The sequence below is a fragment of the Prionailurus bengalensis genome, chromosome B1 (assembly GCF_016509475.1).
Source record: "Prionailurus bengalensis isolate Pbe53 chromosome B1, Fcat_Pben_1.1_paternal_pri, whole genome shotgun sequence".
Classification (NCBI taxonomy): Eukaryota; Metazoa; Chordata; class Mammalia; order Carnivora; family Felidae; genus Prionailurus; species Prionailurus bengalensis.
In genome coordinates, this window is record NC_057344.1 from 53,832,788 (window position 1) to 53,859,871 (window position 27,084).

General features: G+C 35.9%; 1 protein-coding gene across 2 annotated transcripts in view; it reads left to right on the forward strand.

Annotated features, from left to right (window-relative positions):
• Window positions 1-27,084, forward strand: part of GLRA3 (glycine receptor alpha 3) — a 202,434-nt gene that overhangs the window by 20,535 nt on the left and 154,815 nt on the right. For both annotated transcript variants that reach the window (XM_043565360.1, XM_043565367.1), the window contains exon 2: window positions 22,608-22,735. In XM_043565360.1, the coding sequence (XP_043421295.1) occupies window positions 22,608-22,735 (128 nt within the window). The remainder of the gene's footprint in view (window positions 1-22,607; window positions 22,736-27,084) is intronic.

Below are 27,084 nucleotides of genomic sequence, written 5' to 3' on the forward strand. Positions count from 1 at the left end.
AGTAAATTTTACCCATATACCTATCAATTTTTCATATTGCTAAACTTTTAAATTTGGTTAGTTGTAATGGTATTTAGTCTCTGCTTAAATGGGCATTGCCTGCCAATTTGTATGCCTTTCACTTCTTTTTGTTATCTGGTTACTGAGGCTAGGACTTCTAGTACTATGTTGAATAACGGAGGTGAGAATGGACATACCTATCATGTTCCTGACCTGAAAGACTCTCAGATTTTTTTTTTTCCATTGAGGACGATATTAGCTGTGGGTCTTTCATATATGGTCTTTATGATCTTGGGGTATGTTCTTTCTATCCCTACTTCCTTGAGGGTTTTTATTAAGAAAGGATGCTGTATTTTCTCAAATGCTTTTTTCTGCATCTATTGAAAGGATCATATGGTTATCATCCTTTCTTTAGTGTGGCGTATCATGTTGATTGATTTGCAAATGTTGAACCAGCCATGGAGCCGTGGAACAAATCTCACTTGATCGCAGTGAATGATGCTTTTAATGTACTGTTGAATGCAATTTGCTAGATCTTGTTGAGAATTTTTGCATCCAGGTTCATCAGGGATATTGGCCCGTAATATTCCTTTTTAGTGGGGGTCTGTGACTGGTTTTGGAATCAAGGTAATGCTGGCTTCATAGGATTAGTTTGGAAGCTTTCCTTCCATTTCTAATTTTTGGAATAGTTTGAAAAGAATAGGTATTAACTCTTCTTTAAATGTCTGGTAGAATTTCCCTGGGAATCCATCTGGCTCAGGACTCTTGTTTGTTGGGAGATTTTTAATAACTGATTATGTTTCTTTGCTGGTTATGGGTATGTTAAATTTTTTTATTTCTTCTTGTTTGAATTTTGGTAGTGTGTGAGTTTCTAGGAAATTGTCCATTTCTTCCAGATTGTTCAGTTTGTTGGCATATTATTTTTCACAGTATTCTCATAATTGTTTGTATTTTTATGCTGTTGGTTGCAATCTCTCCTCTCTCATTTGTGATTTTATCTATTTTGCATTCTCTCTCTTTTCTTTTCGTAATTCTGGCTAGACTTGATAAATAAAATTTATTAATTTTATGTATTCTTTAAGAATCAGCATTTAGTTTCATTGATCTGTTCTATTATTTTTTTTGTGTCTATATCATTTATTTCTGTTCTAATCTTTTTTATTTCCTTTCTTTTGATGGCTTTATGCTTTATTTGCTGCTCCTTTTCTAGCTCCTTTAGGTGCAAGGTCAGGCTGTATGTTTGGGACATTTCTTGCTTCTTGAGATAGGCCTGAATTGCTATGTCCTCTTAGAACTGCTTTGCTGCATCCCAAAGGGTTTGGACTGTCATATTTTCATTTTGATTTTTTCCATGCATTTTTAAATTTCTACTTTAATTTCCTGGTTCATTCAATCTTTAGTAGGTTGTTCTTTAAACTCCATGTACTTGAGGGCTTTCCAATTTTTTCCTTGTGGTTGACTCAAGAGTCATAGCATTGTGATCTGAAAATATACAAGGCATGATCTCAATCTTTTTGTACTTTTTGAGGGCTGATTTGTGACCCAGTATGTGTTCTATTCTGGAGAATATACACTCATGTGCACTTGAGAAGAATGTGTATTCTGCTGCTTTAGGGTAAAATGTTCTGAGTATATCTGTTAAACCCATCCGGTCCAATGTGTCACTCAAAACTATTGTTTCCTTGTTGATTTTCTGCTTACGTGATCTGTCCATTGATGTAAATGGGGTGTTAAAGTACTCTTCTATTATTGTATTATTATCGATGGTTTTCTTTATGTTTGTTATTAATTGATTTATATATTTGGGTATTCCAAGTTTGGGGCATAAATATTTATAATTGTTAGATCTTCTTGATGGATAGAAACCTAAATTATGATATAATGCCATGCTTCATCTCTTGTTACAGTCTTTGTTTTAAATTAGTTTGTCTGATCTAAGTATGGCTATTCCAGCTTTCTTTTAATGTCCATTAGCATGATAGATGGTTCTCTATCCCCTCATTTTCAATGTGCAGGGGTCTTTAGGTATAAAATGAGTCTGTTGTAGGCAGCATATAGATGGATCTTTATTTATTTATTTTTAAAAATTTTTTTTTCAATGTTTATTTATTTTTGGGACAGAGACAGAGCATGAACGGGGGAGGGGCAGAGAGAGAGGGAGACACAGAATCGGAAACAGGCTCCAGGCTCTGAGCCATCAGCCCAGAGCCTGACGCGGGGCTCGAACTCACGGACCGCGAGATCATGACCTGGCTGAAGTCGGACGCTTAACCGACTGTGCCACCCAGGCACCCCTGGATCTTTTTTTAAAATCTATTCTGAAACCCTATGTATTTTGATTGGACATTTAGTCCATTTACATTCCGAGTGATTATTGAAAGATGAATTTAGTGCCATTGTGTTACCTGTAGAGTTGCTGTTTCTGGTGATGTTATCTGGTCCTTTGTAGTCTTTGTTGCTCTGGGCTTCTTTTTATTTTTCTCCACTCAGAGAATCCCCCTTAAAATTTCTTGCAGGGCTGGTTTAGTGGTCATGAACTCCTTTAGTTTTTGTTTGTCTGGGAAACTCTTTTTCTCTCCTTCTATTCTGAATGACAGCCAAGAAGAAGTCAAACTTCCACCCTTTGTTGATGACATACACGCTATGTGGAAAACTTGAAAGACTCCACCAAAAAACTGCTAGAACTGTTACATGAATTCAGTAAAGTCACAGGATATAAAATCAGCATACAGAAATTGGTTGCATTTCTATACACCAATAATGAAACAGCAAAAAGAGAAATCGAAGAATTGATCCCATTTACAAATGGCACCAAAAACCACAAGATACTTAGGAATAAACCTAACCAAAGAAGTGAAAGATCTATATGTTGAAAACTACAGAAAGATTATGAAAATATTGAAGAAGACACAAAGAAATGCAGAAACATTCCATGCTCATGGATTAGAAGAACAAATGTTGTTCAAATATCAATAATGCTCAAAGCAATGTACACATTCAATGCAATCCCTATCAAAATAATGCCAGTGAACCAACAATTCTAAAATTTGTATGGAGCCAGAAAATATCCCAAATAGACAAAGTAATGTTTAAAAAGAAAACCAAAGCTGGAGGCATCACAATTCCTGACTTCAAGCTGCATTACAAGGTTGTAATCATCAAAAGAGTATGGTACTAGCACAAAAACGGATACATAGATCAGTGGAGCAGAATAGAGAACCCAGAGATGGACCCACAAGTGTATGGCCAACTAATCTTCAACAAAATAGGAAAGAGTATCCAATGGAAAAAAGACAATCTCTTCAGTAAATGGTGCTGGAAAAACTGGACAGTGACACACGGAAGAATGAAACTGGACCACTTTCGACACCATATACAAAAATAAGTTCAAAATGGATGGAAGACCTAAATGTGAGACACTAAATGATCAAAATCCTAGAGGAGAAAACAGGCAGCAACCTCTTTGACCAATGCCACAGCAACTTCTTACTTGACATATCTCCACAGGCAAGAGAAATAAAAACAAAAATGAACAGTTGGGTCCTCGTCAAGATAAAACGTTTTTGCACAGTGAAGGAAGCAATCAACAAGGCTAAAAGACAACCAACAAAATGAGAGAAGATATTTAAAAATGACATATCTGATAAAGGGCTAGTATCCAAAATCTATAAATAACTTATACAATTGAACACCCACAAAACAAATAATCCAGTCAAGAAATGGGCAAAAGACATGAATAGACCCTTCTCCAAAGAAGACATCCAGATGGCTAATAGGTACATGAAAAGATGCTCAACATTACTCATCATTGGAGAACTACAAATCAAAACCACAATGACATCACCTCACACCTGTCAAAATGGTTAAAATGAACAACTCAGGAAACATCAGATGTTGGTGAGGATGTGGAGAGAGAGGAACCCTTTTGCACTGTTTGTGGGAATGCAAACTGGTACAGACACTCTGGAAAGGTGGAAAGCAAAAAATTAAAAATAGAACTACCCTATGACCCAGGAATTGCACTACTAGGTATTTATCCAAAGGATACAGGAGTTATGATTCGAAGGGGCACATGCACCCCAATGTTTAGATCAGTACTATCACCAATAGCCAAATTATGGAAAGATCCCAAATGTTCATCGACTGATGAATAAAGAAGATGTGGTATATACAATGAAATATTATTTGGTGATCCAAAAGAATGAAATTCTGCCATTTGCTACAACATGGATGGAACTAGAGTGTATTATGCTGAATGAAATGTCAGTCAGGGAAAGACAAATATATGATTCACTCATATGTGGAATTTAAGAAACAAAACAGATGACCATAGGGGAAGGGAAGGAAACATTAGATAAAATCAGAGAGGGAAGCAAACCATATGAGATTCTTCAATACAGAGTACAAACTGGGGGTTGCTGGAAGGGAGGTGGGTGAGGGGATGGGCTAAATGGGTAATGGACGTTAAGGAGGGCACTTGCTGGGATGAGCATTGGGTGTTATATGGAAGTGATGAATCGCTGGGTTGTACTCCTGAAACCAATCCCACACTGTATGTTAACTAAGTTGAATTTACATAAATAAATAAAAACCAATAAAAAATTTAAAATTGAATGGACATTGCTTCTGAGTTTGAGCATCCTCTTTTATACTAAATGTATGTTTCTATTTCTTTTTCTATGAATTACTTATCAATATGCTTTGCTTATTCTTCAATTGGATTACCTTTTTCCAAATAATTTATTGGAGTCCTTTATATAATTAAGATATTAATGCCTTATTAGCTAGCTACTACTTAATTTGCTTGTTTAACTTGTGGTGCAACCTTGTCATTCATAATTTTTTCCTGTGTTTTATTTATTTATTTACTGAAGTACAATTAACATACAGTGTTATATCAGTTTCAGGTGTATAATGTGATAACTCAGCATTTATGTACATTATTCAGTGCTTATCATGATAAGTGTACTCTTTTTTTAAAGGTTTTGAGAGACAGAGAGAGCATGAGTAGGGGAGGGGTAGAGAGAGGAGAGAGAATTCCAAGCAGGCTCTGCACTGTCAGTGCAGAGCCAGATTCAGGGCTCCATCCCACCAACTGTGAGATCATGACCTGAGCCAAAATCAAGAGTCAGATGCTTAACCGACTGAGCCACCCAGGTGTCCCATGATAAATGTACTCTTGATCTTCTTTATCTATTTGACCCATCTCCCCACCCACCTCCCCTCTGACATACACCAGTTTGTTTTCTATATTTAAGAGCCTGTGGGTTTTTTTTCTTTTTGCTTGTTTGTTTTCTCATCTTTTTTTCTTTGTTCATTTGTATCTTACATTCCACATGTAAGTGAAGTCGAATGGTATTTGTCTGTTTCTGTTTGATTTATGTCACATGGATTTATACCCTCTAGGTTCATCCATATTGTAGCAAATGGCAAAATCTCATTCTTTTTTATGGCTGGGTAATATTGCATTGTGTGTGTGTGTGTGTGTGTGTGTATGTATGTGTGTATATATATATATATATATATACATATATAATATCTCCTTTATTTATTGATGGAAATTTGGGTTGCTTCCATATTTTGGCTATTATAAATAATGCTGCAATAAACACAGGAGTGCATATATCTTCTTGAATTAATGTTTTTATTTTGGGAGGCTAAATACTCATGAGTGGAATTACTGGATCATATGGTACTTCTATTTTTAATTTTTTAAGGAACCTCCATATTGTTTTGGCTGCAGCAATTTGTTCCCACCAAATATGTACAAAGGTCCATTCATAATTTTTTTTTAATATTGATGCATTACTTCAATGATTTGCACATTAGTGTCATGCTCACTGCTACAATTTCTCTGTAATTCTCTCTTAAACCGTTCAAATAGGTTTTCACCACACTAATTTCCCAAAAACTGCACTTGTCAAAATCACTGTTGACATCCACCTAGCAAAATAAAATGGCTAATTCTCACTCGTCATTTTATTTGACCAACCAGAAGCATTTAATGACTAGTCATTTCCTCCTCCTTGTTATACTTACTCTAGCTGGCTTCCAGGACACCACACCCCACCAGTTTTCCTTCTATGCCCCAGGGTGTTCTTACCACTCAACTTTGCTGTTTTCTTATCTTCTCCTCCATCTCTTCTCTTTTCTGTATTACTTACTTCTTTGGTGACCTGCTCTAGTTTCAAGGCCTAAACGCATCTATTTACCTACTTTCTAAATTTGTGCCTTAACCAATAAACAAATGTCCTTTCTCAGACTCTAGAGCATAAAACTCACTGCATCTTACTTAGCATCTTGGATGTCAAATAGACATCTCAAACAGCACATGCCCCAAATCAATCTCCAGTTTCTTGCCCCAAACCTACTCTACTCACAATATTCCATTTTTTGGTTAATATCAAATCTATCCTTCTAGTTACTTAGGCCAAAAAAACGTGGATTTATCCTTGACTACTCTCTTTTGTCCCTCTAACATATCAGAAAATCACCTTGTCTCAAACTTCAAAATGCATCCAAAATATGATCATGATCACATCTCATCACCTCCAGTGTGACAGCTTGGTCTGAGCCACCATCACCTGGTCTGTAACAATGATCTAACTAGTCTCAGTCAATCGTCCTGACCCCACCCCAGCATATATTGAACAAGTTAGTCATGCACAGTGATTCTTTATAAAAGAAAGGCAAGCCATGCCATGTGTCTACTCAATGCCTTAAAATCATCAATTTCACTCAGAGTAAAAGCCAAATACCATATAAAGGCTCTTGTGTCCTTACATGATTTGGTGTTTCATCTAACCCTTTGATCTAATTTGTCACTATTATCCTGCTAACTCTGTTCTGGTTCCTTTTTGTTCTGTGAATACATCAATTATTCTCCTGACTTAGAGCCTTTGCACTGGCTCCTCTCCCTGTTTAAATAAATACTCTTCCCTCAGATATTCAGGTAGCCAACTCCCTGACTTTAATGCCTTGATAAAGTATCACCTTCTCAATGAAACTTACAATAAATACTTTATTTAAGATTTTAACAGGCTCCTATATCTCATCACTCTGGATCATCCTTTGCTGTGCTCTAAATTTCTCTTTCTTCTAAAATAGAGGGACACCTGAATGGCTCAGTCAGTTAAACATTCGACTCTTGGTTTTGGCTCAGGTCATGATCTCATGGTTCATGAGTTCAAGCTCCACATTGGGCTCTGTGCTGTCAGTGAGAACCCTGCTTGGGATTCTCTCTCTCTCCCTCTGGCCCTCCCCCACTTGTTCCTGGGATTCTCTCTCTCTCTCATAAAAATAAATAAACTTTTAAAAAATAGCAGACATTTTACTAATCTGTATATTTCTTGTTTATCACATCCCATTCTGCTGGAATGGAAACTCACTGAGATCAAGGATATTGGTTTGTTTTGTTTGTTGCTGAATCCAAAACCCCTATAATGATGCTTGGCATATTGTATATTTTCAAGAAATATTTAATAAAGAAAAAGAGTGGATGTGGGTACTAAATACATTAGTCTTTCCCTTTAGGCTCTCATTTTGTCTTGTCTACAACAATTTTTTAATACATTTTTGTATATTTCTAATCCTTTAGATTTTTTCAAAGTGGAATTTTAATATGACTTTTAAAAATTGTATGACACAGAGAGCTTTGATACTGTTCACAGCATTTCTCAATACCACCTTCCTCATACTTAGCTGTCTTTCTGGAGAGCAACCATTTTTAAATGTTTATGTGTTTTTCTTCTTCTGATAATTATTTCCATACATCTAAATAACTCTTTAGGTCCTCCTTGCTTTACATTTTGTTTTCCCTCAATTTTCTAATTTCTTCTTTTGTCTTTACTTACATCAAACATTTCTTTAAAGACTGATTTTTTTTTTTTTACCCCTCACCCTCTTAATCCAGTGGTTTCGTCTATGTGATGTATTCAAAACCTGACTACACTCTACAGCAAAATGGTCTTCTTAGCATTCTCTCTTCTGATAAAAGCTGTGTTGTTTGTTTTCTTGAGGGCTTCTGCATAGATCTCATCTGAGGAAATCACATTATTACTTTCTAAGTTGTATCAGCTCCTTTTAGTTTTCTGTTTCTTGGTTACTCTCTCATTTTGCTGCAGTATATTCTCAATGATTTTCCCAAGAAAGTAATAATACAGGTAGATTATTCGATTCCTTGTTTTGTGGCTATTTAACTACTGCTCACATGATTCACATATTGGCTGGAATACTGGATTAAAAATATGAAATAAAAATAATTTTTTCCCAGAACTTTGAAGGCTTGTTCTTGATGTCTTATAACATGTACAAATGTTCATTTAAAAGCCTAAAGCCAGTCTGATCTCATTTTGTTTTTTATTTTTCCTTTCAGAATCTTTCAGGGTCTTCTATTAATTCTTAATAGTTGGTAATTTTACAATAATGGCTCTAGACATAGTTCTCTATTAGTTCAACCTCTTTTGAATTCAATGAGCTCATTCACTTTGAAGACACTTGTTTTTAACCTTTCTGAAAATTCTCTCTCCCCCTCCACCTACCTGTCTATTATTTCCTCTTTTCATCTTCCAGAACTTATAGGAATTTCTAGTGTGCTGATATCTCCTTTGCTATTGTCTTTTAGTTGCACTCTACACCTCTTTTGTCATTTGGTATTAGTTTAAAGGACTTTGCAAAGGAGCAGAAATAAACACTATTAAACTATTTTAAAATATTTTAGTTATTTACATACTTTAGAACTTTAATTTATCTGAAATTTGTTTATATTTATGTTATGAAATAGGAGATCAAGTTTATGTCATTTGCCAAAAGATTGTTGATTGTCACAACACCATAGTTTGAAGTAGCTTTACCTCTACCTAACACTCCTCACTCTTCTCTACACTCACCTTATATCTCAATTTCTTAGCAAGTCTTTACTGACCATCCATCCAATATGGCCTCTATCAGTTCATCATCTTGGCTATTTTCTTCTGAGAATATAGAACAACCTCTAATTATCTTTATTACTTACATGTTTATTTCTTTACTGTGTATTTCTTCTATCATAACATAAACTAAACTCCTTGGCTACAGACTTTATTAGTATTCCTTCTACTGCATCCAGAGGTTTAGGTAAGTGGGTCTTACTGCATATGTACAACTAAATGAGTTCAAGAATATGCGTTTTGTATGTATAGGTGAGTCTATATAGATAGATATAAAAGTCTATATGAAAATGTATAATGTATATAGGTGTATATATACATATGTATATGCACATATAGTTAATACATACATACATATATATGTTATATATATGAAATAAAATCTTGGGGAACTAATACCTTTTTTTGTCTTATCTTGACAATCTTCTTATTTTACCTTCCATAGAAATTTAAGGTTTTTTTTGTTTAGTTTATTCTTAGATCTTAAAAACTTGCTTTTGTTGTCTTTTGGTGGAATTAAACATAGTTTTGCTGAAAGGCTTTTGCATGCAGCTGTTAATGTAATGATATATTTGTATACAGCTACAGATTTAATTTATATTTTTTAAACCTAATTATTGCAAATGCCTAAATAACAGCATTAAACTCCCTAGATTAAAAAATGATTTATCAAAATTGTTTACATGGAAGAAGAACATGAACTATAAACTTCAGGAAAGTCTTTGCCATAGTTTTCACCTAATCTTTTAAAGGAAGGCATTTTTACTTTGAGAGGAAATATGAAGTCTCATCCAGACAAAGACTCTATGTGCTCTACTTTCCGAAGAGACAGTGATATTCTAAATCAAATAAAGGGTACTTTTATTGCTCTCTGGAGCTACACTAAAGTTGAAATAGTTGAATCATTGACTTTGTCAGATAGGATCATTGGGAAAACATATCCTTACTTGAACTACCATCTTCAAGACCTAACTTCTATGAAAATAAAAAATAATTATTACTATAATATGATTTTTTTAAGTTTATTGAGTTCCATATCAACGTCTTTTAATGATCACATAAGATTTTCTTCACTTAAAAATATGGTATTGGGGCACCTGGGTGGCTTAGTGGGTTAAGCATCTTACTTCGGCTCAGGTCATGATCCTTGTAATTCGTGAGTTCAAGCCCCGCGTCAGGCTCTGTGCTGACAGCTCAGAGCCTGGAGCCTGCTTCAGAGCAGAGCATGCTTCTGTCTCTCTCTCTCTCTCTCTGCCCCTCCCCTGTTCGTGCTTTGTCTCTCTCTGTCTCTCAAAATTAAATAAATGTCAAAAAAATTTTTTAAAGTAAATAGAAATGTTATTTATCACTCTAGTGATATTTTTCAAGTACTATTTATTCATTTATTTCCAAAAATATTTACTTAATATCTCCTATTTGCCAATCAATATTCCAAGTGTCATGAATGCAGCAGTAAACAGCAAAATCCCTGATCTTATGAAGTTATCTTCAAGTAGAGAAAAATATCAAAATAAAGTAAAATAAATAATACTTTAGATAATAAGGAGTTTTATAGAGAAAAGTAAAGCAGAAAGAAAAGAGAAAATGTGAGAAGGAAGACATTTTTTAGTTAAGTGATTCAATTAGACCTTTTGAGAAGGTGTCATTTAAGTGAGGGCTTGAAGGTGATAGGGAGCAATAAATGTGGTTATCCAGAGAAGATTCTTCTAGGCAGAAGGAATGGTCAGTATGATAGCCAGTATGCTTATTAAAAATTTTCAAAGAAACCATCCAGTAAAATATCATTTCAAATTTTTGTTTCTCAATACAGAGAACCTATCAGAGTAGGTAAGTTTCCCTTTGATATTTCAAAACATCCTCTAATTCAACAGGTCCAAATTTGAACCCATTATTATAATTCTCAAACCTAGTCCCCCTTTTCACTCTATCCTATATCAGTGAATGATATGTCCATACATATAGTTGCTCAATCCAGAAAACTGACTCAATATTATCACTTATCAATTACCACATAACACATTATTCTAAAATGTAGTGGCTTAAAACAACAATAAATATTTATTAGCCCCAAAGTTTCTCTAGGTCAGAAATTCGGGTTAAGTACAGGTTAAGTAGGATTTTTAAAAAATTTTTTTTAATGTTTATTTATTTTTGAGAGAAAGAGAGAGAGAGAGTATGTGAGTGAGAAGGGGCAGAGAGAGGGAGAGATAAAGAACCTGAAGCAGGCTCCAGGCTCTGAGCTGTCGGCACAAAGCCCGACTCAGGGCTCAAACCTGTGAACTGTGAGATTATGACCTGAGCTGAAGTCCAGTGCTTAACCAACTGTGCCACCCAGGTGCCCCTTAAGTAGGATCTTTTATTAGGTTACTGTCAAAGATGTTAGCCATGCTGCAGTCATATGAAGGCTTGACTGGGGTAGAGAATCTGATTTCAAGGTGGCTCAATCCAATAACTGAGAACTTGGTAAATTTTCTTGATGGAAGCCCTCAGTTTCTCCCATGTAGCTACTTGAGTGGCAGGGAGAAAAGTGGGTGATTCAAAAGAGAGCTAGATGGAAATAGCAATATGTTTCATGATTTAAGTACAAAATTCATGTGCCATCATCAAGTCACTTTGTATAGTGAATATTCAACAGGAGAAAAATTGGGCTCTACCCTTGGAAGGGAGGAGTGTCAAAAAAATTTGAATAAGTATTTTCAAAATCATCACAGTTATTCTTGAGATGTTCCTTTTGTTCAGAGTCAGTACCAAACCATCACTAAATTTTGTGAATATCTCTTAGATTCTTCTACTTTTCTCCAACCCTACTGCCATTTAAATTACTCAAACCATCCTTGGATCTCACCTTGACCATTGAATTGTTTACAAACAGGACTTCGGACAAAAGTCCATGTATGATCTAGAAGGCAAAGCATGATCTGGTACCTACAGTTCTTCTGCCTCATTTGTTATTAATTTGTCTGGCCTCTATTCCAGACACAATAACATTCTTTCAGTCTCTTGTACTTTCCATGACACAACAAATTCTGAGATATTTTCTCTTGTATCTATCCACTCAATCTTTTCCTGTGTGAAATTCTGAACTACCATTTCAACAGTCCTCCTCCCTAAAAATTTTCACTGACTTTTATACAAATTGGTATACTTCTTTTCACTGAATTTTACACAAGTTGATTATACTTCTTTTGAATTATTTAAAATGTGGCTAGAATAACAAAACTGAAACCAAACTACTGAGCAGGAAATGATAGAAATCAAAAATTGCTTTTAAATATTTACTCAGTAATTGAGTTCTAAAAGACTTAATGTTCTGAATGAGAAGTTATTTATTATTTAAGCAATGAACTAGTGTGTCAATTAAGTCCCTTACAACTAAATATTTGCAAGGTGACTTTGAACCTCTCTAGTTGATGTGGTTCCAACCGTAAGTTGAATCTATGAATTGGGATGGGTCAATCATATCTTTTTCTTTTATGCTGCTCGCTCTTCCCTGAAACTTGCCTGTATTTTCTATTCGGGTATCATGTTATACTATTATAACCATCCAAGGCTGTTATATGTTTACATGAATTAGCTTGAGTGAATTTCTCTTCATTTCACTTAAAAAAATACCCCTGACCAAAAGAGCCATGGTATTAAATGCAAAATCCAAACACTGGCATAAGGACTTGGCATTTTTCAAAACATATATGTAGATTGTGTCATTTGTTTTACTAAATTTATCTGTGAAAAATGTGTGCCACTTTATGTATCCGTTTTTATACTGGTAAAAGAATATTTGCCTTGCCCAAGGCAAAACAACTTGCTAATGACAAAACTGGAAAAAAAATATAAGCCTCCTGGCTGTCAATCTGGAACCTCAACTCTTGTACCATGATGACTTCCATTTAATTATCTTGCACACTGAACACATAACAGAAACTATTAAGTCTATTCTAAGTAATTTTCAATGTATCTGAAACACTTAATTAGTTTTCTTTAAAATAAATAAGTCGTTAAGAAACTACAAATCAGTGAGTTAATTAACTGTGTTATGGCCTTTTAGTCCTTTCTGTTGAAATAAGCCATGCCAAATACCAAATAAATAATGCCCAAACTATAAAGAAGTAAAGGATTACTCATGAGAATAGACAATTTATATAGAAGTTACAGTAGAAGTTTTCACAGAAGTTATAACAATTTGCCATACATTTTGAGCACGATATTCTACAACGTGTTTAGTAAAAATAAGTGATTTTATGATAAAACGCAAACTTTGTAGATAAAAAGATTATATAAAGATTAGGATTAACAAATCTCAAATGACTGCACTATCTAATCCTCTGTCTCTATGTTTACTATTGAATGGTGTCCTCCTTCTTCGCATCCCTTGCCTACAACCCTATATTAACCCTTCATATGCAAACATACAATCAATATGTAATTATCACTAACCACTAGCAAGCATGGGACATAGACACCCTAGACCCTAAAAAAAACACTGATTTATATACACACTGAATGTAGACACTGCAATACTAGGCTTGGTTAAAAGGTCACCCTTGACATTCCAATTTACAGCTCTCCAATTCCACTTTTAAGTGACGATTTTCATGATTCGATGATTTCAGTTTCCCTTGCAGATTTCTGTGTCTTGATTTTTTCTTATTTCTAAATACTTGTTCAGTGATTACCCTTGATTATTTATTAGCACTATTCCTAACTTGCATAGAAGGACAGAAGGAGAGAAAATTGGGCCTTCTTTAGTATTAAACATACACTTGAAGCCTGATTACTGCTAGACTTGGAGAGCCATAGTCTGATGTTTGACGTCTGCATCATTATATGTAGTTAATTTGTTTCAAAAATATTTATTCAGTTGTTATTCTGGATGCTCTGGATTTCTTCTGGGTCTATTGAAACAATCAGAACAGTCATGATTTGCTTAAGTAGTAGCTCCTACAAAGGAAGAGGTGGACATTGATTAATTTTATTAAAATGACTATTGCAATTGTAGTAAGTGCTACTAATGAGAAACATAAATGCGGGAAATATTTTAGCAGGGTTTTACAAAATCAGAGAGAATAGTTAAGGTTTCTTGAGAAAATGATGCTAAAACCTAGATCAGAATTAATTAGTTGAAGAGATGACCAATGAGCATTCCAGGCAAAAGCAGGTTGTACCAGAGACATTGAAGAGAACATGGTGAGAAGCGGTTGGATTATAGATCTAAGTTTGAAGGTAGAGCCAAGTGGATCAATATGATATGTGAAATAAAGAGTGGCGTCAAGGGTTACAAAAGATTTTCCTCCGGACAAATGGAAAGATGGAGTTGCCATTAACCAAGTTTGAAAAAAAAAACCTGAAAAAAGAGTAAGTGTGTGTGGGAATAGAAGTTCAATTTATCTTTGCTCTTATTAGAGATCTGATTTGCCAGCCATCTGTGATTATTTTATTCTAGTGTCAGAAATTGAGATGGTTTAAGCTATGCCCAGTCTCCTACTAAGGCTTCTACGTTTCTGGTTTATTCTTACTCAAAAGTTGTAATTCTTTGAGATATTAAAGCAACTCATAGGAGCTCACCCTTTGGTGAGTCTGGGAATCCAGTTTTTCTCTCTCTAAATCCACAAAGCTTTCAGAACTTGTACATAGATCGCTAACCCCTCATCTACTACTCAAATTGATTCCCACCCCCGAGAGAAATGCAGCTCTAAATATTTGGCTCCCTTCTGTGAGTTTCCTTTATCTTAGGTCACAGCCATCATTTTCCCTTGTGTTTTTAGCTCCTCCGTGCACAGATTTGTCTTAAACTTGTCTAGTTGTTTTCAGTGTAAAGTTCCACTTGTTTAAAATATTGGCTCATACATTTAGTGTTTAAATGGCTAGGCAGCAAACCTCTCTATACCTCAGTTCCTTCATCTGTAATACATAGGTCGCAATATCTACTAACATTGTTATGAGAATTAAATGATATCATGTATATGAATCCTGTGCCTGAGAGATCAGGAAGCAACTATGGTATTTGTCCTATTTGTTATCAATTAAAATAGCCTAAGCCCCGTCAAACTGCAGATATGAGTGCAGAAATGAGATCACTTTAAAATGATAATCATATGTGACTGGCACATTGCCCACAGTAGCAAGAATCAAGATCCTAGTACCTTGTTAATTTTTAGTTATTTTCCTGAGTCTCCAGAGATATTCTAGAATGGTCCTTTTATATTCCTCCAATATGGTCTCCTTTTTAAATAATTAGTATCATCAAACTATCAACTTAAAGCCAGCTTCACTGCATGTGTCTTCGTGGAAAAAAAAAATTATTCCTTTTCTAAGGCAGAATGCTTTCATGTGAAATACTCAAAACTTCACATATCCCTGATGTCCCAGTTCTCTTTAGTTCTCAGAACAAGAATGAAGCCATAAGGAAATGGAAAGAATGTTCATCTCTTCCATTCTGTATTTTGTTTTTCTTTTTTCTTTTTTTAATGTTTATTTATTTTAGGGAGAGAAAGAGAGACAGAATGCAAGTGGGGGAGAGGCAGAGACAGAGGGAGACACAGAATCTGAAGCAGGCTCCAGGCTCTGAGCTGTCAGCACAGAGCCTGACACAGGACTTGAACCCTTGAACTGTGAGATCATGACCTGAGCCAAAGTCGGCGGCTCAACCAACTGAGACACCCAGGCGCCCCTGTGTTTTGTTTTTCAAACGGGGGCAACAAATATCAATTGCTTGTATTTCTAAATCTCACAAAGTTCCAAATAATAACTGTGAAATTTTTTTTTCACCAAGAATTGAAGCCCTATAAGGCTGGTTGCAGGGCTATAAAATACAGAGTAAACTGTGATTCTCTATTATACCCAAAACCTTCTCTGAGTACTGATTTATTCACCACAAGTCACACTTCTTTCTGCACAAATGAATTCCCAAAAATAGATGCATGGAGATTTGTGGCCCTATGTGCCAAGACTCGTCTCAAACCCTCCTTATGTTGCCCTGCTACATCTTTCATATTTTCCCTCAATTTTAAGGTGCATTTAGCAGAGGTAAATAGGTATTGACAACTTTACTAAATTCATCTTAAGATCATCCATATTTAATGGTGATTTCTGTCCTCCAGAAGTGGATGCATTTTATTTTCTTGTCTCAATGAAGAGGACAAAGAGGAGAGGAGGGTAAGAGATATCTTTGTGATGAATTTTGATTTCAATTCTTAAAAAAATAGATTTCTGCCAGTGTTTCAGAAATTGAAGTCTTTGAACTTGTAACTAGCATGTCTTTATAAAAATAAGAATATATAAAATGCTTAATTGCAACAAATGTTCATTGACGGGAAGGTACATGACTTCACCCACAGTTTCAAAGAAGAGTTGATAGGAAATAGTTAAGAGTAGTTAAGAATAGGTAAGAGTAAGTAGAAAATAGTAAAGATAATAAATACAGTACTTAGTGCAGTAGAAAAAAGAAGAGCCAAGTCCAGGAAGCAAGCAAATTAACAGATTTGAGATGTTCATATTAAAAGTCTTCTATGGGAATGCAAGCTGGTGCAGCCACTCTGGAAAACAGTATGGAGGTTCCTCAAAAAACTAAAAATAGAACTACCCTACAAGTCAGCAATTGCACTACGAAGCATTTATCCACAGGATACCGGTGTGCTGTTTCGAAGGGACACATGCACCCCCATGTTTATAGCAGCACTATCCACAATAGCCAAAGTATGGAAAGAGCCCAAATGTCCATCGATGGATGAATGGATGAAGAGGTGGTAAGTTTATACAATGGAGTATTACTCGGCCATCAAAAAGAATGAAATCTTGCCATTTACAACTACGTGGATGGAACTGGAGGGTATTATGCTAAGTGAAATTAGTCAGAGATAGACAAATATCATATGACTTCACTCAAATGAGGACTCTAAGAGACAAAATAGATGAATATAAAGGAAGGGAAACAAAAATAATATAAAAACAGGGAGGGGGACAAAACAGAAGAGACTCATAAATATGGAGAACAAACGGAGGGTTACTGGAGGGGTTGTGGGAGGGGGGATGGGCTAAATGGGTAAGGGGCTTTAAGGAATCTACTCCTGAAATCATTGTTGCACTATATACTAACTAATTTGGATGTAAATTTAAAAAAAAATAAAATTAAAATAATATAAAATAAAATAGCAGAAAGCAAAACAAAACAAAAAAGTCTTCTAAAAATTCAAAGCTGCTTCTTTCAAAAGTACTGATCATGAGTAATTTGCTAATAACCTTAGTAACTTGCTATAAATATGAAAGTTTTATTGATACTTGGAGATTTAGACAAAAATAATAGACTTGATAATAAATAGTTTCTTACCTAAAAAAACATTATACATTAATCTTAGATTTCTTCCCACTGCCTCCTCCTGTCCCGAGTTTTAACAACTCAAAAAAAAAAAGTTTTAAAATATGTTTGTACAGATGATGATGTTGACTATTTAAAAATTAGAGAAAGATTCCTGATTGGTCATATGGAATTTCATGCTGTGTTTATTACTATAAGCTCTCTTCAGTGACTACAGTTCTCTTAAGACAGTCTAGTAATGTTCACATGGTGCAAGTCTCAGATATTACTGTAATTGGAAGAAAGTTCTAGGATTAATATGTCAGAGCAGGAATTATAAGTGATAGGAAGTCTTCCCATATGTATAACCTTTATCCCTTTCAGAAAAGGAAAGGATACATGATGTAGAGATGCTTTTCAGCCAGTTGCTCCACATAATTCTGTTTGCAATCATTCCTTCTGAGCCAAAATGGTGAATTTTCAGGGGCACCTTGGTGGCTCAGTCAGTCCCCTGGGTGACTCTTGATTTCAGCCCAGGTCATGATCTCACAGTTCATGAGTTTGAGCCTCCTGTTGGGATCTGTGCCAACAGGGCAGAACCTGCTTGGGAGTCTCTCTCTCTCTCTCTCTCTCTCTCTCTCTCTTTCTCTCTCTCTCTCTCCCCTCCCACCGTCCCTCTCAAAAATAAATAAGCATTTAAAAAATTGTGAATTTTTAGAAATAAAATCAATTGTCTACAAGCAGTTGGATGGTTCTTGTGTCATTGCAAGAAACAGAACTAGTAAAGAAAACTGGAATATTTATCTGCTCAGAATTTTCCCATTTTTTATAGGCATCATTCTGCAAAGTTTGGTGTGAATTCTTGGTACAAAACAGGAAGATTTTGCTCTCAGTGGTAGGAAAAAGGGAGCCAGCCAATCATTCTCTTCATTGTACCTTCACTTCCTTGCTCCTGCTCACTGATACTTCCCAGGGATTCTCTGTAACCTTTAGATGGGACCAGACTGAGTATTCTACTGAACTGTGAATATGTTAAAGATGCAAATCTGCGTTCTCTGTGTTTTAGGTTCTTAGCACTGTGCTTTGCACCTAAGAAATTGCGAGAACTCAAATTCATTGTCTCAACATTTAACAGATATTTTAAGTGCATTTTGACATGAGAAAGGACATTTTTGTACAAAAAAATACACTATAATTTTATTGTTAGTAAATTTCTGTTTTATAGACCTCTGTAAATCCTCTTCTTCATAAAAGCAGTGAGAAAACTGTCAAAAAATGTGGCCATCAACTTTTCCATAACTCTGTAAATTAATCAGAGATTTGTAGTAACACATGAAGTAGTTTAATCAAGAAAAACAGCTGAATCTTGGTAGGAACAGTGGGATTTGTGGCTATAACTTGTCCTATTCTTGTTCTCCTTTCTCAGCTCCATGGTAGCATGATAAACCAACAGCCTGCAATAAAAAGCAACAACCTGGCAGCTACCAGGGTGGGCAGAAAGGAGTCTGAATTCCTTTAAAACCTCATTGTTAGACAAATGTCATTATCTGACCTGTCTGGAGGCTCCATGGAAGACACCACTTGCAAGGCTGCTTTTATTTGACCTAATGTGGAGCTCATTCAGTATGAAAAGTCTTTTTCCTCAGGATGTTGGTCAAATATATTTAGAGGCAATGTTTTAACCTCACAGGTGCCCAAGGTAGTGAGTAACAGTGGGGGCAAACAACAGATTAACCAAAAAGCCTAAAAGAAAAAGCAATGAAATGATATGCCCATAGAGGTTTGGAAAAGCTCACATATTTCTGGGTATCTAGAAGACCACGCATCTGTATGGGGTTGTGAGCATGCCTAGTGTCATGGACTTAATTGCATCCTTTCAAAATTCTTATGTTGAAATACTAACTCCCAATATCTCAGAATGTGACTTTAATTAAAGATAATTAAGATAAAACGAGGTCATATGGGGCCCCAATCCATCACTGGTGATCTTCCAAGAAGAGGAGATTTTGACACAAACACATAGGAGAGGAAGAAACAGAGAGAAGATGGCCACCTGCAAGCCATGGAGAGAGACCTTCGAAGAAGATGAACCCTGCCAACAACTTGATCTAGGACCTTTAGCTCCAAGAACTATGAGAAAATTAATTGCTATTGTTTAAGGTACTTAGCCCAGGGAGCCTTGTTAAGATAGCCCTAGCAAACTGATACACAGAGAGTTGTGTGCCTGATTGGGAAAGACCTGAGAAAACCTTAAGCTCTCCACCCTGGCTGGCCTTTAAGCCCTGTGCAAATGGGAAATAAAGGCTAAGACAGAGTTGTCAATTGCCTGACTCAGTGTTGAAGGTGCGGCCCCATAAACATAGCACTCCCAGAAAATTCTGGGAAATATATTGGTTTTAGGAATTTAGGAAAATCCTTGTCTACTTATTAGGTGATCCCTAAACCACTCAGATAGACTTTACAGAATTAGTTCAGAAAAGCCAATTAAAAAACAAAACAGAAACCAGCAACAATAATAAACCTTAGGGAGGAGGGATGATATAATTTACCGAGTTGCCATGTTATATCATCTAAAGTGTCCAGTTTTCAGTGACAATATTATGAAACATTGAAAGAAAAAAAGTGTGGCTCATGCACAGGGAAAAAAATGCAAGCGGTAGAATCTGCTTGAAGAAGGCAATGACAGTGGAATTACTGGACAAAGACTTTAAATCAACTATTTTAAATACTTTAGTAAAAACTAAAGGAAACCATGTTCAAAGAAATCAGCTATTTTAACTCCTTTACTAAAAACTAAAGGGAACCATGTTCAAAGAACTAAAAAGGAAGTATGACAATAATATCTCCCCAAATACAGAATATACCAATGAAGAGACAGAGATTAAAAAAAAAAGAAGAAGAAAAGAGTAACTCTGGAGTTGGGAAGTGGAATAACTTAATGCAAAACTCACTGGGAAAAAACTGCGAGTTTTCTCTGACTGCTACAACAAATTACCACCAATAACAGCAACTTACTCTTCCCTGGTTCTGGAGGCCAGAAGCCTGAAGTCAGTTCACTGGGCCCAAAACAAGGTGTGAGTAGGACCAAGTGCCCTCCAGAGGCCCTAGGGGAGAATCTGTTTCTTCCTTTTGCAGCTTCTATTGACTGCTGGCATTCCTTGGCTGTGGTCACATCACTCTAATCTCTGCTTGTACCTGTATGGTCACATTGTGTTCCCTCTTCTGTCTAAAACCAAATACACCTCTGCCTCTCTCTTACAAGGATACACATCATTGCATAATCTAGAATGATCTCTTCCATGCAGTGCAAAATCTGATGGTTGTCAGTCTCGCATACATAGTATTCTATTTATTTTTAAAGGTGAAGGGCATTGTATTATTGGTTCAGATCCAGGTAAATTGGTGTATTTGTTGGTGGGAGAATGTAGAAGTTCATTTGCTGATAACTGAAGGGAGGATTTTGCAAAAGAAATACAGGGAATGGTTTAGAAGAAGCAAACTGTAGTTATGAGAACTATGACAATACCTTTCTGCCTATGTTCTTGGGCCAGGGAAAATGAGCAAATGCTGCTTAAGATTACAGGTGAAAGTTACTTAAAACCAGGTGGTAGAGAAAGTTCTAGAGTTACTGAGAATGTAGTGGTTCTTTATGATATTATTATTATGATATTTATTATTATTATTATTATTACCTTAAAATAAACTTTCCAGAGATTATGGTGGCAGGGAGTTCAATTGCCCAGTAATAATCAGAGATAAAGGGTCATAAAGTAATATGGAGCCAAAAAATAGAGATAGGAGAAACTTCTGCCCCTGGAAAAAGCACGAAAGACAGAGAGAGAGCCGCCGGGCAGATAAGTGACTTTGAATGTCCAGAACTAGATAGAACCTTGTGAACTGCACAGTAGTTCATGGATGCTGTTAGCGGTGATCCTACACTTTCAGAAATGTCACTGTCACATTACGATTGATATTGGATTTTAAAATTGCGCCTGTGTCTGTGGTACACAGTTTAACAGTGATGGCTGTAAGACCCATTTTCACTAGTTATTAAAAATTCTGGCAGGAGGAACTTGATACTGCTGAGATCAAGCTGTGACCACAAAGGTTCAGGGTCTGGCGATGCTCTGAGTTGAGTGACAGAGCCGGGAGGATATGATGACTGACAATCTCTGGGAAGTAACATCAGCTTAAATATATCAGTTTCAAACACATGTGTGCTCAGGAAGTCTGTCTCACTTCCCTGAGCAAAGCGCCGTGGATGAAAAGAATCATTTGATCTTAGCAAGCAGGCCCAGGCTTTCCGGGGACCAGCCTAGGTAAATGAGGGGCTGGATGGGGTGCAGTGACATGTGTGAGCGTCTAGGATGAGCAGCTGCATAAAACAAACAAACAAAAAAATTTAATGAAAAAAGTGCAGTAGCTCTTTACTTTGCCCAGACACACGTTCTCATTGTGTAATAGCCAGGTGCACTGACCACATTTATGGTAATTTCTCAATCTTAGTGCACAGATTTTAGATCTGAACAAAATGTACTGTAGAGGAATGACACAAGATGAAAGCAGAATGAATTTAACTGGCTATGTTACTAATATAGGAAGCATCTAATTGAAGAAAAGAGCATCATTGTTTAGTCTGTAGGACAGACGTTTTATTACCATTGAGAAGAATTTACAAAACTTGAAAGGTGATGTTTATCCCCTCAGTAAAAGCAGTAAGAATTGTACTTCACAGCTGAACTTTCATTTTTTTCTTATGCCTGACTCACTAAGGATACTTTTTTTAAAAAATATTTTTTATGTTTATTTTTATTTTTGAGAGAGAGAGCGCATGCGTGCGCACACAAGTGGGGGGAGGGGTAGAGAGGGAGACAGAATCCAAAGCAGGCTCCAGGCTCCAAGCTGTCAGCACAGAGCTGGATGCAGGGCTCGCACCCACCCAATGTGAGATCATGACCTGAACCAAAGTCGGTCGCTCAACGGACTGAGCTACCCAGGCGCCCCACTAAGCATACATTTGACTAAAAATTACAGTTAGAAGTCAAACTTGGGTAAACACAAATTTTGAAAGTCTAATAATTTGGCAGCGGCTTTGTTTCCAGACTTAAAATCATGTCACCTCTGACCTTTTGGGCTGAATACATGTGAAACCTTATAAACACTTAACTGTAGATCTGTCTATGGGTCTATAGGTCTATAAAGACCTATCTGTCATTATGCTAATATTCACCTTATAGTATATAGTATACATACTATATAAAATATATAAAAGTTTTTGTTTTAAAAGGTACTTTTGCTTTCCATTTTTTTAATTCTCTATTTATAGTGACAACTATTAGGAAGACTTTTGCTTGTCATTTTCTGTAAACTCTGAATGTTCTCATTTATAGCTTGGTTGCAACAAAGGAAACAGACAGTGCAAGATCTCGAAGTGCTCCAATGTCACCTTCTGACTTTCTGGATAAATTAATGGGGAGGACATCAGGGTATGATGCAAGAATCAGACCCAATTTTAAAGGTAATTATCTACTTACTACTATATTTGAAATGTGTTTTGAATATTATTAAACAAAATAAATTTTCAGATTGATTCCACCAAAAATTCTAATGCTTATTTTCAGTAATTATGCAAAGATATGTTTTGAAAGAAAAAAATCTATTCTTATGTTAATTTTTCTCAGAATTCAGCTTCTTTGAACCAATAGTGTTTGTTTTTCCTTCTTTGTTATGGTAATTATTGTCATGATGATTCATTTTAGGAAAAAAATATATATATACATTCCACTCACTGGAATAGAATCTTCTTTAGAGCTGGCAATAAACCATATTTTAAATTCCCCACAGCAAGACTTTTTTATATTGTGGAGAATCAAACGGTTGTTGAATTTATGTACTGGGTAAAGAGTCTGGATAACTAAAAGCCACTGATAACATTTCAAAAATCTTTCCCTCTACAAAATTTTTACTTAAATGTATAAGAAAGAGTGTAATTATCAGTTTAAGAATACCCACCTTTATTCTTCTGTTTAATATAGTGAAAAGGAGCATATTTATACATGTCATATGTTATCCAGAACCACAAAGGTCCTAGGGTAAAAGATTAGAAAACTACTTCTATGTCTGTATTTATTTAATATATCTTGAATACTATTCTATTCAATAAATAAAATAATCCAAATAATAATACATACCATTTCCATGAGATTCAGTTAAGCTATTTTTATTCTTAAAGGTGAAAAGAAATACAATATAATCTAAATGATTTTTTTTTCTGAATTTGTTCTTATGGGGAGGAAAAAAAGGAATTGTTTAGCACTGGTTTAAGAATTATTTACAGAGGACTGATAAATACCAAGAATGGGTAGTAGGAGAAAAATTAGGAGTAAAATTTGTTGATAATTTATAAGTAAAAAACTATGAATTGCTTCAATTTCAAAATTATTTCGACATTTATATTGTGGATTGTATTTCTTGATTTAAGCATGTTGACCGTAAATATTCTTAACTGCACGAGAAGAACACTAAATGTAAAGCCATGAGGAAATAGTACAGCTTAAGAGATATCATATATAAATGAAACAAGAGATTTCAGCATCATGAGGATCTTTTACAAATTGCGGAACAGCAGTAACCTTGACATTAGGTTGAGAACTAACTTTGAATTGACCTTGAAATATATGCAGTTGTCATATTAGTAAACAGCAAGAAACATAATCAGCAATTAGTAGATTCATTATGGTGATTCCATTCAGTGGTTCAAAGTATTGCGTTGTTTTCACTGAAAACTAAAGAGAAAAATGTGTTCTATTTTTAAATGTCTGTGAATATTTTAAAAACCACATAGACACTCAATGGAGGTCTTACTAAAAATATAGATAAGTTACTAACTGCACAATAGTGGTCCCAGTGCCTTTGCTGCTCTCTTGGAAAATTTACTTTCATTTTATCATTTCAATCACTTAACAAAGGAAATTTTAAACCATCTTCAATGTGATTAATATTACTATTAATGTGTGAGACCAGGAAAGGACTGAAAAGATTTGGTTTTGCTTAAAAAAAGTAGTGATTTTTTTAAAAAATGAAAATACATTTCTAAAAACTAGCTGATAACCCAACCAGTTTAGAGGTGAGGAGATTTGTTTTTTAATGTCTATTTACTTATTTTTGAGAGAGAGAGAACATGAGAGGGGCAGAGAGAAATGGAGACAGAGAATCGAATATCTTACACTCTGAATATCAGAAAAGCAAGTGGACGCTTCTATGATTACCATAATGTCAGTTTTAAAAAAATGATAATGAATTAGTTCTTAGCTAACACTCTTGTTTTTTCATTCAAACGTTGTTGTCTCTAGGGAATGCTCACAGCTTCCTCCCCAAATTCAGCACATTCGACAGTTTCTTTTTGTTGAATAAAATAACATCATAATCCTTTGACCATCATTTTGTTGCTTAATACTGAAATATAAATAAAATATATTTCAATATTTTTTAGGTATATATGTCCTAACAAACTAAATACAAGACATATCAGAAGATGATTGTATCAGTCCCTCTATTGTCAGGGTACCTAGGCACCCACCATGCCTCCTTAAGAAAAGTTCATCTGGGCTGCCTGGGTGGCTCAGTCGGTTTAGTGTCCGATTTCAGCTCAGGTCATGATCTCACAGTTCGTGAGTTCGAGCCCCGCGTCGGGCTTTGTGCTGACAGTTCGGAGCCTGGAGCCTGCTTCAGATTCTGTGTCTCCTCCTCTCTCTGCCTCTCCCCCTCCTCATGCTCTCTCAATAATAGATAAATGTTAAAAAATTTTTGAAAAGAAAAGTTCATCAGACAGAAGTATGAAGTGAAGAAACTGTTCTGGTAATATTTAACTCAGTTTTTCTGTGTGGAATCTCACAAGACTAAAACTACACCATCCCCCACAAACCTGCCATATTGATTTTTTCCCCTTTGTCTATTTTTTTTAAGAATTTATTTGGCTAATCAAACTAACTTAAAGTGGTTATTATATATATATATTTTGCCTCTAAGTTTGTCAAAGACAAGGAATTAATACTGTAATATTTTAAGGGCATGACCATCAGTAGTGTGATATGTGATACTCCACTACTTTTTTTTTTTAATAATTAAGTAAAATTAAATATTTTTTTTTAAAGAATAGGGATGGGAATTTGCCAAAGTAGATATAATAATGTATTACAATAACTTGAATGATTTAGTCCTCACATCTTCAAAGATTAAAATGTTAATAAGAAATAAATCTAGAAAATAATTTACTTTGATAATTACTCAGACAATAGGCAAGTGTTTTCAAAATACACAAGCATTGGAAAACACCTCTCAGGGGTATTTAACCTCTCATGGAGTTACAAATTTTGTAAGAGAAAAACAAAATCTTAATATTGACCTTCACAGACAATTTACAGAGACTAAATAAGAATGTTCAACCTCATTAGCAATCAGTGAAGTGCAAATTATAATAATAACGTGATAGGACTTTCACCTTTCAAAATATAAACATTTAAAAATAATATGAATTATTTCAGGTTAAATGCATGAAGGAAATTTATTTCTGGAATATTGACTTCAAGTTTGTGATTGTTTTCATGAGTATATATACATCAAAAGGGAATTTATCTTGTAGGCCATAGTGGAGAACAACTATTTAAAAATCTAAAATGACTGGGAAGGAGCCAAGATGGCGGAACAGCATGCAAGTTATTTGGGTGTCACGTCCATGAAATACAGTCAGACCAACACTAAACCATCCTACACACCTAGAAAATTGATTAGAGGATTAACACAACAATCTGCACAACCTGAACCACAGAATTCAGCAGGTACATGGGGTGGAGAGGGGAACTTGGGAAGAGAGAAGCTGGTGGCAGACAGGGAGCTGCTTTTCCAGGCAGAGAGAGGACAGAGAGTAGGTCGGTGGGGGAGAATACGGGAAAAACACTCCTCCCCAAAAGCAGCTGGAGAGAAGTGGAAAATTGGAAACAGCTGCAGGGATTAAACCAAAAAGGGAGAAAGGAGAAAGGAGAAGGTTTAAATTCCATTAAGACTGTAAACAGGGGAGCACAAAGTCTGCAACTCTGCAGCTCGATAACTGGTGATGCTCTGGTGGGAAGGGCAAATCCCCAGGAACAGAGTGGGGTCTAGGAGGTCCTTGGGACACACGGGGAAAAGCAGTTCTACTGCTGGAAGGACATTTGGTAGAGACTGTTGAAGCCACCTGGTCCCAGCAGACCCCAGAAAACGGCCACATTTGCTGGTGCTGGAGCAAGGCCGTTAAGGGTGAAGCCTGGTGCTACATGAATGTTGTGATTTTCCATAATCCCTGAAAAGCTGCTGCTACACTATCTCTCGAACTTTTGCTGGGACAGGCTGACACCTGGCTGCAGTCTCGGGGCACCGGCAGCAGCAGGGTCCAGCAAGCATTCCTGGGTGCACCCAACATTCAGCCATTGCTCATTTGGCCATTGCTCATTAGGCCATTGCTTGGTGAGACCCTCCCGCAGAGGGGTGGAATGGGCCAAAGCCGCAGTCCTTCAAAAGTAAGGGGCCAGGGAAAACAGCCACATCTGAGACAAAACTTGGGAGAGAGGTACTGCCTGGGGCCTGGTCACGGAGAGTGAAAAAGCTGGGAGTGGACGAAAGCTGAAGACAGAAGACGGTTGTGCAATTGCTGATCTGGGAGAAGAGAGTTCCTATACTAGAGACTGGGTAGCTGGGTGATGCCATTTTCACTGCTCCTGCACATGTGCATACGCACCTATGAGCACTGCAACAATCCAACCCAGTAGGCTAGCAGTGCCATCTAGTGGAGAACGGAGCAGTTACACTGAGCCCTGCTGAACTGGACCAACC